General features: G+C 47.8%; 1 protein-coding gene and 1 pseudogene across 1 annotated transcript; one reads left to right on the top strand and one right to left on the bottom strand.

The window, feature by feature from the left end:
• The first annotated feature begins 535 nt into the window (after window positions 1-535).
• On the top strand, window positions 536-1124 carry LOC104677879 (annotated as a pseudogene).
• Window positions 1125-7778: 6654 nt separating this feature from the next.
• LOC115894174 lies at window positions 7779-13080 on the bottom strand. The gene is made up of 2 exons (XM_030920521.1): window positions 12811-13080; window positions 7779-8007 (listed from the first exon to the last, which is right to left on the bottom strand). The coding sequence occupies exons 1-2, from the start codon at window positions 13078-13080 to the stop codon at window positions 7933-7935; spliced, it is 345 nt and encodes a 114-aa protein (XP_030776381.1). The 3' UTR covers window positions 7779-7932.
• Between the last annotated feature and the right edge of the window lie 803 nt (window positions 13081-13883).

Below are 13883 nucleotides of genomic sequence, written 5' to 3'. Positions count from 1 at the left end.
CGCGTGTGGTGGTGGGGGTGGGCCTCGGGCGGTCGCCAGGGGCGGGAGTCTAATGATGAGGGGCCCCAGAGGGTTTGGGTGGCAACCTCCGGTAACCTTTGGCGCTAGGAGGTTTTTGTTGTTGGTGTTGTTGTTGAACTACTGTAGTAGGAGTGTAATCAATAAGTAGTAGGAGCATAATCAATGCTGTATATGCTGGTGTTGGTGGTGGTGCTGGGTTGGGATGTATACAGGGTCATCCTGGCCCACAGCCTCCTCCCAGGGTAGACTGAAGCTGCAAGGGCCTTCTATTTGTGCGTTTTTTTCCGTGTCAGTCCTCAACACTGAATCTCTAGCTTCACTGCATCAGAGGGGCCTGGAGGAGCCTCCTCTAGGTTTGCAGCCTCAAGGGGCTCTGGTAGGATCCCTCGCTGGTGGAGAAGTGGATATAAGAATAGGAGGGAGGAGTGGCAGCGGCCAGGCAGCCCAGTTTCGCGAAGGCTCTTGGCGCGCCGCGGCCCGCAGGCACCCAGCACGCGCCTTCCCCGCCGCCAGGATGCCCAAGAGGAAGGTCAGCTCCGCAGAAGGGGCCGCCAAGGAAGAGCCCAAGAGGAGATCGGCGCGGTTGTCAGCTAAACCTCCTGCAAAAGTGGAAGCGAAGCCGAAAAAGGCAGCAGCGAAGGATAAATCTTCAGACAAAAAAGTGCAAACAAAAGGCAAAAGGGGAGCAAAGGGAAAACAGGCTTAAGTGGCTAACCAAGAAACTAAAGATTTACCTGCAGAAAACCGGGAAACGAAAACTGAGGAGAGTCCAGCCTCTGATGAAGCAGGAGAGAAAGAAGCCAAGTCTGATTAGTACATACACCATGTCTTACCAGTGGTCCCTGTCTCCCTTCTTGTGCAATCCAGAGGAATCTTTTTTTCAACTATTTTGTAAATGCAAGTTTTTTAGTAGCTCTAGAAACATTTTTAAGAAGGAGGGAATCCCACCTCATCCCATTTTTTAAGTGTAAATGCTTTTTTTTTAAGAGGTGAAATCATTTGCTGGTTGTTTATTTTTTGGTACAACCAGAAAATAGTGTGGGATGTTGAATTATGGGAGGCTTTGACTGTCTCGGGTGTCAGCTTAACATTCCATAGATGGGGGGTTAGATTTTATATCCTAGAATACAAAGCGTATTAAATGGCAGTATGGAGTCAGTCCTGCATTTAATGTCTTGAACATTTTATTTTACTTCTATTCTCATGTTTTTTAGTAGAATTGTTTCCTCAAGAAAACCACTCCTTGATCATGGCGCTTCCTGTCAGAATTGTGTGCACTCTATAACATCTTTGGTTATGGTAGTCCTGTTTTCCTAATAACTTTTACTGTGCTGTGAAAGATTACAGATTTGAATATGTAGTGTACATGCTATTCAGTTGTGAACTGGTGGGCCATATGTAACAGCTGACCAACATGTGAAGAAACTGGTACTTGATAACCTCTTAAGGAAAATTTGCTTCCAAATTTTAAGCTGGAAAGTCACTGGAATAACTTTAAAAAAGAATTACAATACATGGCTTTTTAGAATTTCATTACATATGTTAAGAATTGTGTACAAATTGAAATGTCTGTACTGATCCTCAACCAATGAAATCTCAATTATGAAAATAAAATAAAAAAAAAAAGAATAGGAGGGATTGCACACCCTGCCTTGCTGCTGAGGAGGGGTGTTTCCTTCTCTTCTTGGGTAGGCTTGGCCAAGATCAAGGTCATTTTTGCCTATGCTGGGGAGGAGGGCAGGCGGTGGGTCACCCTTTTTGAGTGTGCTCAAGGCGTTAATAGGTCCCCAGAGGAAGCAGTCCCGCTCTGAGCCAAATTCCACCGTTCCCCTCCTGAATCAAGTCAGTGGCCAGCCTGAGTGGGAAGCAGAGTGGGCTGCTGTGTCCAGACAGGGGGTTGGCCTCATTCCCTGCAGTTCTGAGGAGCCAGGGACACCTGCAGGACCTGGGCGAAGTTCATTTGGGCTCCTTGCACCCGTTAAGAATGGCGAATGAAGAGAGTCCTGGGCTCACCTGTACTTAACTGGCTCTGTGATTCCCCTCTTAATGGGCCAGTCACTTGACCTCTCTGAGCTGTGGATTATTCACCTGCAGTGGGTGAACATTCTGCCTTAACCAACTTTTCAAAGAGTGGCTATGGGAAGGCACATAAGGCAGTGCTTATAGAAGGCCCTGGTGGGGCCAGGCGCAGTGTAATCCAAACACTTTTGGAGGCCAAGGCACGTGGATCACTTGAGGTCAGGAGTTGGAGACCAGCCTGGCCAGCAGCTCTGCCAGTCTCTGCTAAAAAAACAAAAAAATTAGCTGGGCATGGTGGCACACGACTGTAATCCCATTTACTCAGGAGGCCGAGATAGGAGAATTGCTTGAACCTAGGAGGCAGAGGTTGCAGTGAGCCGAGATCATGCCGCTGCACTCCAGCCTGGGCAAGAGAGTGAGGTTCTGTCTAAAAAAAAAAAAAGAAAGAAAGAAGCTGCTGGTCAGCTGAGAGCCTACTCCAGGGCCAATCTGTCCTGTCTCAGGGACTGGCCTCCCTTAGATTCTGACTGCAAGGCCAGAGACTTAGAAATGATTTCTCTCTGTCTCCCTATGTACATGTTCTTACCTAATTACTCATCACATTTGTCCACTGAATATAAAAAATTAGAAATTAAAGAAAGGCATAAAGAAGAAAATAAAAATATTGAACCACCTGGTGGTTACATGGTATGTTATCGAAACTCAACTAATGTAGGTACAGATTATTGTATACAAAGTATAGCTCAATACAGTTTTTATTTTAAAAGTTTATTTTAAAAATCCCACCACTACTGACATTTTAGAATATTTACTTCTCAATTTTTTTTTTTTTTGGTGGGGAAACGGAGTCTCCCTCTGTCGCCCAGGCTGGAATGTAGTGGCACGATCTTGGCTCACTGCAACCTCCTCCTCCCAGGTTGAAGCGATTCTCCTGCCTCAGCCTCCCGAGTAGCTGGGATTACAGGCGCCTGCCACCACACCCGGCTAACTTTTTGTATTTTTAGTAGAGATGGGGGTTTCACCATGTTGGTCAGGCTGGTCTTGAACCCCTGACCTGAGATGATCTGCCTGCCTTGGCCTCCCAAAGTGTTGGGATTACAGGCGTGAGCCACCGTGCCCAGCCTACTTCTCGATTTCTTATATATAGTATACATTATATAGATACATGTGTAAACATATGTGTGTATATACATATAAATGTATATGTCTATAAATGTAATATATTTATATAGAAGGTAAATGTATATACAATGTAGATGTATATATACATGTAAATGTAGATGTATGTAAACATACATATGTAAGTCTGTGTATATATACACATATGCATACACACACAAACACATTTAGAATTTGTTTTGTAAATAAAAATGGATCGAGATGTGCCGTTCTTTGTGAGCTGGGGCTTCTGTAGATGTGACTGGCTGGCATCTCCATCTTCAGGAGGCCTGACGCACTCTTCACTATGGAGTTGGGCTGGGCCTGCTGGACCCCCAGCCATGCCACAGTGCTTTTTGAACTGGAGTCGCTCGGGGTGGGGAGGCAACCTGCACCACAAAAGCAGCACCCCCTGGACTCAGCCAAGCCTCTCTGGTCAGCCCCTCAGAGGATGCTCTAGGCCTGTGGATGAGCCTGGGAAAGAAGGCAATAAGGAAGCAACTTCGAAGTGAGAACATCCAGAAACAAGCGGATGACCTGGGTGGGAGGAAGGCCTAGTTGGAGGAGGGCAGTGGCATGGGTTAGGGTCATGAGATGTGTCAGGCAGAACACAGAATCTTGTCTGGCTGATAAAAGGGGGCTTGGCAGAGCTTGGGATAGATAGGGAGGGTTAAGAGCTGGGAGGCAGAAGATGTTTGAGGTGGGGTTGATGAGAGGAAAAGGGTCTCAAGAACTGCCATCTGGATTTCTGTATAGTTGAAGGCCATATGCGAAGGTCTGGCTGCGTAGAATGGGCTATCTACATCCAAAGGGCAGAGAGAGGGGCCCCTCACATGCTGGATGGAGTAGCGGGAGCTGCCTTCATCTCCAGCATGAAATTGGGCTGCTGTCACCATGACAAACTTTCTGATCAGCTGGTCCTCCACCCATTGAACCCTAGCAGGGGAATGATACTGTGTTTGTCATGGTGACATATTACGGAACCAAGTGCTTAAGAGAAAGGAAACGGACTCAGAGAGTCCAGAATGATACCCAGATTGTTTGCACAATTGAACAGACCTTAGGAACTGGGACTAATACTTGATTCTCTCTCTTCTCGCACTGTCTCTCTCTGTCTCTCTCTCCTTTCTTGCTCTCGCTTTGTCGTGCTCTCTCCAAGCCTGTGTTGTTTTTGTTTGGCTCTGCTTGGCCTCCTTTGTTAACAGTCTGACTGCAGGTGGGGGAACGTTTCCCCCTGACATCCCTGAATTTACATGCTCCTAGCTTACAGCCTCAGTGGAATTCTCCCCAGAGCCTTCTGTCGACTCCAGAGAATTCTGACTGGTCCTGCTCAATCTGGCACCATCTCATTATTGCGTACTCTGATTACCCAGGCTGGAGGGCTATGGCTGAAGGACCAAGGGCAGCCTGTTTCCAGAAAGAAATGGGATGGAAAGGGGCTGGTCAGCACTAAAACAATAGCAGCTAGAGGCCATTACACATGGTTTTCAGGATAACATAAAAAAAATCGGCTGGGCATGGTGGCTCACTCCTATAATCCCAGCATTTTGACAGGCCGAGGCGGGCAGATCACGAGGTCAAGAGATCGAGACCATCCTGGCCAACATGGTGAAACCCCGTCTCTACTAAAAATACAAAAATTAGCTGGGCGTGGTGGCACGCACCTGTAGTCCCAGCTACTTGGGAGGCTGAGGCAGGAGAATCGCTTGAACCCGGGAGGCAGAGGTTAAAGTGAGCTAAGATCACGTCACTGCACTCCAGCCTGGCAACAGAGTGAGATTCTGTCTTTAAAAAAAAAAAAAATCAAGATAACAGAGACCCTCCATCAAAAAGCATGCCATCTAGTTAGGGAGATGAACTTGGAATAACAGAGAGCAACAAACACAAAGTGGTACTGGCTGGCTGTCCTCAGACCACTTTGAGACTACTCAGCTCTTGAAAAAATTAGAGTACAAACACTGATATCTCTACTCTGTAACTAATTGACTCACATTTTTTAAGCCACAGCAGCTGGAGGAATCAACCCTAGGAAGATGGATCCTAATTATGGTAGGAGTGCAGTGTGGCAAAGCAGAAAACGCAGACAGATTAGAGTTCAAATCCTAGCTCTCTACCAGCTTTGATAATCAACTCAACCTTTTTAAAGACTCAGCAAATAAAATGGACACAATTAGTAGCCTCCTTCCTAGGCTGTTGTGAGGATTAAGATATGCATATTAAGTGTTCAATAGAGGGTATAAACAAGTACTCAATAAATGAGATGTGGCCAGGTACGGTGGCTCACCCCTGTAATCCCAGCACTTTGGGAGGCCCAAGCAAGTGGATCAGTTGAGCTCAGGAGTTTGAGATCAGCCTAGGCTACATGGCGAAACCCCATCTCTACAAAAAATACAAAAATTAGCTGGGTGTTGTGGCTCGCACCTGTGGTCCCAAGCTACTTGGGAGGCTGAGGTGGGAGGATCACTTGAGCCTGGGAGGTCGCGGCTGCAGCGAGCCAAGATTGTGTCACTGCACTCCAGCCTGGGAGACAGAGTGAAACTCTGTCTCAAAAAAATAAACAAAATGCAACCTTATGGTACAGTATTAAGACCTATTACTAACAATGACCCTTGCTGCTGCGGGCAGAAGCCACCCGGTGCCGAAGCAAGAGACTGAAGGCACAAACTGATCCAATATAATGAAATAGTTAGAATAAGAAAAGTTATACTAGAAATGGGATATAGAGATGATTATATATGGATATTATCAATTGTTAGTTTTAGTATTAATCTCTGCTTTACTATTACAACTGAGGAATAACCAGCTAGTAGAGAGTCAGGAGCTGAAGGAACATTATAAAAAGTGACCAGAAGATAAGGGTGTGAGCCCTCTGTCTGGCCGGGTGCAGCGGCTCACGCCTGTAATCCCAGCACTTTGGGAGGCGGGCGGATCATGAGGTCAGGAGATCCAGACCATCCTGGCTAACACAGTGAAACCCCGTCTTTACTAAAAATACAAAAAATTAGCCAGGCGTGGTGGCAGGTGCCTGTAGTCCCAGCTACTTGGGAGGCTGAGGCAGGAGAATGGCGTGAACCTGGGAGGCGGAGCTTGCAGTGAGCCAAGATCATGCCACTGCACTCTAGCCTGGGCAACAGAACAAGATTCTGTCTCAAAAAAAAAAAAAAAAAAAAAAAAAAAAAAAAAGAGTGTGAGCCTTCTGTCATGCCCGGGTAAGGGCTGCTTGAGGACACCTTGGTCTAGTGGTAGCGCCAGTGCCTGGGAAGGTACCCATTACTTAGCGGACCATAAAAGGGAGTTTCCCTTTCCTTGGGGGAGTTAGAGAACACTCTGCTCCACCAGCCTCTTGTGGGAGGTCGGACATCAGCCAGGCCTACCCACAGACATCCAGAGGCTTAAACGTCTCCCTGTGGTGCTGTGCTTCAGTGGTCTCACTCCTTGTTCACTTTCATGTTCTGCCTATACACCTGGTTCCCCACTTAAGTCCTTAGAAGATAGCAGTAGCAGAAATAGTGAAAGTATTAAAGTCTTTGATCTCTCTGATAAGTGCGTAGAAAAAATGCTGACGCATGATGTCCTCCCTCTCTGCTTCAGCTACCACAAAGGGAAGGGCCCCCTGTCCGGTGGACATGTGACTTGCTTGACCTTATCAATCACTTGAGATGACTCACTCTCCTTACCCTGCCCCCTTGCCTTGTATACAATAAATAGCAGTGTGTCCAGACATACGGGGGCACTACCAGACTTCGCGCATTGGTGGTAGTGGCCCCTAGGCCCAGCTGTCTTTCATACTCTCTCTTAGTCTTGTGTCTTATTTTTCTACAATCTCTCATCTTCGCACATGAAGAGAAAACCCACAAGGCCCTGTAGGGCTGGACCCTACATGCTGTCACAGTGAAACTGTTGGAATCCCAGCCCCAGCTCCCTCCCTCTTTACTGAGTGATCCTTGCTTCCCAGGTGTTACCCCAGATGCCTTTCCTGGGCAGAAGTAAGGAATCCCAGCGCTAAAAGGCAGATGGGCAGGATATTTTGAGGACCTACTTTGGGCTGGATCCCTGGCAGCTAGTTTGGCTGCAAGGCCCAGAAGCCCATTAAAGCTGCTGAAGTCAAGGGGGACTTAGAGTAACCATCACAGCATTTCATGGAATTCAGTTGTAGGAGGCAGGATGGGCATCAGCGTCAACATGGTTTCCCAGGTGGCTGCTCTCTCTGTCCATCCTTCCGTCGGGGACTGTGTATGCTCTGCCTCTGCCCTTCTGTTGATCGGGTTCCTTCCCTTACCCTCGGTCACTGATTTCCACCTGGCACCCTCATGACTGACCCCAAAGGTCTCATGTCCCAGCCTTCACAACCTTCCAATCCTTATGCTGGCACTGACTGACTCTGTCTCTGACTCCACACCGAGTTTCTTGGACAGAAACTGTGGTTGCCTGGCTTTGATCAGGGTCACTTGAGTTCAATGAGCTATGGCTCATTGATGGTAGAAGTGCATTGTGGCACTGCAGCCTCGACCTCCCAGGCTCAAGTGATCCTCCCACCTCAGCCTCCCAAGCAGCTGGGACCACAGGCATGCGCCACCACGCCTGGCTAATTTTTGTATTTTTTGTAGAGACAGGGATTCACCACGTTGCCCAGGCTGGTCTCGAACTCCTGACCATCTAGTGACAAGGGATGGCTTATTTCTTTGACAAGGGAACCCTTCTAGTGGTGGATAGCCAGAGAATAGGTATCCCAGGCTATCTCCTCAGCTGCCTGTTCAAATCTGTGCTGGGTTGGTGGGCTGCCTTGTGTTCTAGCTTGGCTGATAACATCTGGAGAAGAAATATTTGGTGATGTGTGAACACTTTGAAATTGAAATTTTGGTGTTAGTTTCCTAGGGCTGCTATAACAAAGTACCAGAAACCAGGTGGCTTAAAACATAGAAACTTATTGTCCCATAGTTCTGGAGGCTTAGAAGTCCAAAATCAAGGTCATGGCCACTTTCCCTCTGTGTCTGCGTCCTCATATGGCGTTCTCCTCTTTATTTGTATCCACATTTCCCTCTGTTATTTTTTATTTATTTATTTATTTTGGAGACAGATTCCCGCTGTGTTGCCCAGGCTGATGTGCAGTGGTGCAATCACGGCTCACTGCAGCCTCCATCTCCCAGGCTCCTCCCCCATCAGCCTCCCAATAGCTGGGACTACAGAAGTGAGCCACTATGCTTGGCCCATTTCCCTCTTATATAGATATCAGTTCTATTGGATTACAGCCCACCCCAGTGACCTCACCTTAACCTGATTACATCTGCAAAGACCGTGTTTCCAAATAAGGTCACATTCACAGCTATAGGACTTCAATCTATATCTTAGGGAGATACAGTTCAACCCGGTTGTAAGTGTCTATGCTGGGTATGGTGGTGTATATGTATAGTCCAGCTATGTAGGAGGCCAAGGCTGGAGGATCGCTTGAACCCAGGAGTTTGAAACCAGCCTGGGCAACATAGTGAGACCCCCGTCTCAAAAAAAGAAAGACTAAAATATCCATAAATAAAATGTAGTGGAAATACAGCCATGCTCATTCTATGGATAGCTGTGACAGAGACTATACACAAAAGTTAATATATTTACTATCTAGGCCTTTACAGAAAAAGTGTGCCATTCCCTGCCTTAAAGGATGGGGTGGGAGTTCACAGGACAGAGAAGGCCAAGGACGTCCTAGGCTGACAGGACAGCAAGGGCAACCACAGCGAAGGTCAGCGGTGCAGCTGGTGGATGGTGGTTCTGGAGCTCTGGAAAACAAGGCATCTCCTGAGTTTGAGTTAAAATAGAAAGCATCTTAGGCTGGGCGCGGTGGCTCAAGCCTGTAATCCCAGCACTTTGGGAGGCTGAGACGTGTGGATCACGAGGTCAGGAGGTCGAGACCATCCTGGCTAACATGGTGAAACCCCGTCTGTACTAAAAAGTACAAAAAACTAGCCGGGCGAGGTGGCGGGCGCCTGTAGTCCCAGCCACTCGGGAGGCTGAGGCAGGAGAATGGCGTGAACCCGGGAGGCAGAGCTTGCAGTGAGCTGAGATCCTGCCACTGCACTCCAGCCTGGGCGACAGAGCGAGACTCCGTCTCAAAAAAAAAAAAAAAAAAAAAAAAGAAAGCATCTTGAGTTGGAGCTTGAATACCCTCAGAATCATGACTTCAGCTTTTCTCCCTGGTGGAGAGGACAGTGTGGGAACTGGAACCCTTTCACAGAAGCAGCTCAGGGCATTATCTGGAAGGAGAAGAGGCCTGGGAGGAGCCCAGGATGTCTGTGCAGTGACCTCAGCCGGTCCACTGGAGAGAAACTCAAGTCAGGCTGACTGTTTTTCTCTGGGAGAGCCAAGGGAGCCCCAGGGGCACTGTGTTGTTTGCTCCTTTCCTGTCTGATTGTATTTTCTCTGGCTGCCCCAGGGGACCTGTTTCTGAGCCTGACGGTCCACTTCCAGAGACCAGGCCTCCTGCAGCGGGAAATGTTTGGGAAGCCCCTGGTGATGTCTCCTGCCTGCCTGGTGCAGAGACTTCCCTTTTTGGTAGTAGCTGGCCTGTGAGTGGTGAGACCACAAAAGAGCAAGGGACCCCCCGGAGGGCTCCCTTTTCCAGTGTGTTTGTCAGTTGGCTGTGCTCAGGGAGGCCTGGAGGACATTACCTGTGTTTGGTAAAAATGACCTCATAGCAACCTTGCTAGGTAGATACGGCAGGGGAAATTATCCCTGCTTGACTGTTGAGAAACTGCAGTTCAAAGAATGTTCGCTGATTTGCTCAAGATGGTATGGCTAGTCCTGCCGAGGCTAGGCGGCATCTCTGCCTTCTGCCATCCTGGCCCACCATTTCCTCCTTTCTTCCACCTGCCTCTTCTAGCTCAACCTTTCCCCCTCCTTTTTTTTTTTTTTTGTTTGTTTGAGGCAGAGTCTCACTCTGTTGCCCAGGCTGGAGTGCAGTGTCATGATCACAGTTCACTGCAGCATTGACCTCCAGGGCTCAAGCAATCCTCCCACCTCAGCCTCCTGAGTAGCTGGGAACACAGATGCACGCCACCACATCCAGCTAAATTTTGTATTTTTTGTAGAGACAGTGGTCTTGCCATATTGCCCAGGCTGGTCTCAAACTCTGGGACTCAAGTGATCCTCCCACCTTGGCCTCCCAAAATGTTGGGATTACAGGGGTGAGCTACCACACTCAGCCCATTTCCCCCCCCCTTTTTTTTTTTTTTTTTTTTGAGATGGAGTCTTGCTCTGTTGCCCAGGCTGGAGTGCAATGGCGTGATCTTGGCTCACTGCAACCTCTGCCTCCTGGGTTCAAGCGATTCTCCTGCTTAAGCCTCCTGAGTAGCTGGGATTACAGGCGTGCGCCACCATGCCTGGAGAATTTTTGTATATTTTTAGTACAGATGGGGTTTCACCATGTTAGTTGGGCTGGTCTCAAATTCCTGTCTTGGCCTCCCAAAGTTTGGGATTATAGGCATGAGCCACTGCACCTGGACTTCACCTCTTTTAATTTATAAGATGACATAGCAGCATTAAAGATAAACATTTAAACAAAAATCTCTCGGCCAGGCGCGGTGGCTCACACCTGTAATCCCAGCACTTTGGGAGGCCAAGGCGGGTAGATCACGAGGTCAGGAGATCGAGACCATCCTAGCTAACATGTTGAAACCCCGTCTCTACTAAAAAAAATACAAAAAATTAGCTGGGCATGGTGGTGGACACCTATAATTCCAGCTACTCGGGAGGCTGAGGCAGGAGAATGATGTGAACCTGGGAGGTGGAGCTTGCAGTAAGCTGAGACTGCACCATTGCACTCCAACCTGGGCGACAGAGCGAGACTCTGTCTCAAAAAAAAAAAAAAAAAAAAAAAAAAAAAAAAAGAAAAGAAAAGAAAAGAAAGAAAAGAAAATCTCTCAGATACCACTGTTTATATAACACATTTCTATATATGCACATGTGTGCTTTAAAAAACAGCTCTAGGCTGGGAGTGGTGGCTCACCCCTGTAATCCCAGCACTTTGGGAGGCTGAGGCGGGTGGATCACCTGAGGTCAGGAGTTTGAGACCAGCCTGGCCAACAGGGTTAAACCCTGTCTCTACTAAAAATACAAAATTAGCCAGATGTGGTGGCGCACACCTATAATCCCAGCTACTTGGGAGGCTGAGGCAGGAGAATCGCTTGAACCTGGGAGGTGGGAGTTGCAGTGAGCTGAGATCGAGATAGCGCCATTGCACTCCAGCCTGGGCAACAAGAGTGAAACTCTGTCTCAAAAAAAAAAAAAAAAAAAAGAAAAAGAAAAGAAAAGAAAAGAAAAAATAACCCCAGCTGTAGTAAAATTGTAATTTACAATTGTGATAACATTGTATAGCACAAAACACACAAGTATAAGTAACATTTGGGAAATCTGCATTAGATCAGCAGGTTACATCCCTGTCAACATGCTGGTTGTGATATTGTACTATAGTTCTGCAAGATGTTACCACTGGGGAAAACTGGGTAGAGGTGGGATCTCTGTATCATTTCTTTTTTTTTTTTTTTTTTTTTTTTTTTGAGAAGGAGTCTGGCTCTGTCACCAAGCTGGAATGCCGTGGCGCGATCTCGGCTCACTGTAACCTCCGCCTCCCAGGTTCAAGCAATTCTCCTGCCTCAGCATCCCAAGTAGCTGGGACTACAGGCACAGGCCACCATGCCCGGCTAATTTTTGTATTTTTAGTAGAGATGGAGTTTCACCATGCTGGCCAGGATGGTCTCCATCTCTTGACCTCATGATCTGCCCGCCTCGGACCCCAAAGTGTTGGGATTACAGGCGTGAGCCACCACGCCCGGCCTATGCTTTCTTATAACTGCATGTGAATCTGCAAGTATCTATATAATATTTTCGATTAAAAGAAAAAGCAATTCTGAAGGAGTTGAGATCCATGAGAATGTACCATTTCATGTTAAACTATTTTTCATTAAGATTACATTATAAACATTTCCCCGTGTTTCTACAGACCTTGCAATAATCGCTTACTGGCTACACGGCATTCCATCTAATGGGTATAAAACCTTTCCCTTAACCATTCCCCCTTGCTAGGTGAGGTTGTTTTCAGTTTTTAACCCCTGCTAATAATGCCATGATGAACATGATTATGCCTAGGGCACTTTTATTCTTTTGAATCATTTTATTAAGATATATTCCCAGGGAGTGGGATGCCTGGGTATAAGGTTCTGGACCTTTATGACTGTATTAGGTATTATTAATTTAATATTATGTCTTTATTATTGCCCTTTCTAAGGTACAGATCGGCTTTTCCCCAAGTGAGCAAAAGTTCTCTGGCGCGCCTTTCAGCATTCAGATTTGTGCGGGAGAACCAAGGGGGTCCCCACCTGTTTCCACCTGCACAGTGTCCGGCCAGAGATTGGAGTGGCAGAATGGCAGGGGCAGTAGAGTGCAGCTAGAGGAGCAGTCACGGGCGTCACCCTCCCACGGGGCCCGGGCGGGCGTCCGGGGACCTCCTGGGACTCGGTGGCGCAGACGACCTTCTCCCCAGAGAGACAGAGCAGCAGAGGCCCTGAGGGGCCCTGCGGGGCCATGACGGCGCGAGGCTTTCTTGAAAACAGAGCAGCCTCTGCTTACCCTGCAGGCGCTCTGGAGCTGCAGGAGGCCGTTTCCAGAAAGCACCGGATTCGGCCTAAAGCAGTGGTGAGACCGCTGCGTCCCTCTGGCTTCCGGTGGGGAGGCCCTGGGTCCCGGGCCCCAAGGCTTGCGCCTGGGAGGCGCCGCTCGGGAAGTCCGGGGCCCGGGCGTCCCCAGAGCCGTCAGCGGCTCTGCGTCCCAGTCCCGGGCGAGCGTTGCGCAGAGGGCCGGGGACCCAGCGCTAGGGTGGGAAAGGCGCTGCCTCGCCATCTTGCTGGGCCGCGGGCGCCCGGCGCAGGCGTGGGCGCCTGTGCTGTGTTCACCTCTTTTGGATTTTATTCTCATGTTTCATTTAATCTAACTCGTTTAAAATTTTTTTTTTTTTTTTTTTTTTTTTTTTTTTTTTTTTTTTTTTTTTTTTTTGAGACGGAGTCTCGCTCTGTCGCCCAGGCTGGAGTGCAGTGGCCGGATCTCAGCTCACTGCAAGCTCCGCCTCCCGGGTTTCCGCCATTCTCCTGCCTCAGCCTCCCGAGTAGCTGGGACTACAGGCGCCCGCCACCTCGCCCGGCTAGTTTTTTGTATTTTTCAGTAGAGACGGGGTTTCGCCGGGTTAGCCAGGATGGTCTCGATCTCCTGACCTCGTGATCCGCCTGTCTCGGCCTCCCAAAGTGCTGGGATTACAGGCTTGAGCCACCGCGCCCGGCCTAAAATTTTTTTATTTTACTTTTTCTTTCATTTTAGTTTTGTTTTAAATTTTATTAATTTATTTCATTAAATTTAAATTTTGTTAATTTAATTTTAATTTTGGGTTTTTTTTTGTTTGTTTGTTTTTGTTTTTTTTTTTCGGTTTGGATTGCCAGATTAAATGCAGGACGTCCAGTTAAATTCAAATTTCAGATGAGCAACAGATACATTTTCAGTATAAATCTATCCTGTTTAGGATGTCCTACTTAGTATCAGAATGTCGCCAGCGTTTTGTCCTGGTTTTTTGTTTGTTTTTTGAGACAAGGCCTTGCTTTGTTGCCCAGGCTGGGGTGCAGTGGCAAAATCATAGTTTACTGCAGCCTCCAACT

Source organism: Rhinopithecus roxellana, chromosome 17, assembly GCF_007565055.1.
Source record: "Rhinopithecus roxellana isolate Shanxi Qingling chromosome 17, ASM756505v1, whole genome shotgun sequence".
Taxonomy (NCBI): domain Eukaryota; kingdom Metazoa; phylum Chordata; class Mammalia; order Primates; family Cercopithecidae; genus Rhinopithecus; species Rhinopithecus roxellana.
This window is presented reverse-complemented; position numbering and strand designations above follow the sequence as displayed.

Excerpts from the sequence above, each read along its gene's own strand:
- LOC115894174 (XM_030920521.1), bottom strand. The coding sequence starts at position 13,080 with ATGGCGAGGCAGCGCCTTTCCCACCCTAGCGCTGGGTCCCCGGCCCTC. Across the intron at positions 8,008-12,810 it reads AGCTCCAGAGCGCCTGCAGG|ATGTTATCAGCCAAGCTAGA; the intron begins GTAAGCAGAGGC and ends TTTCTTCTCCAG.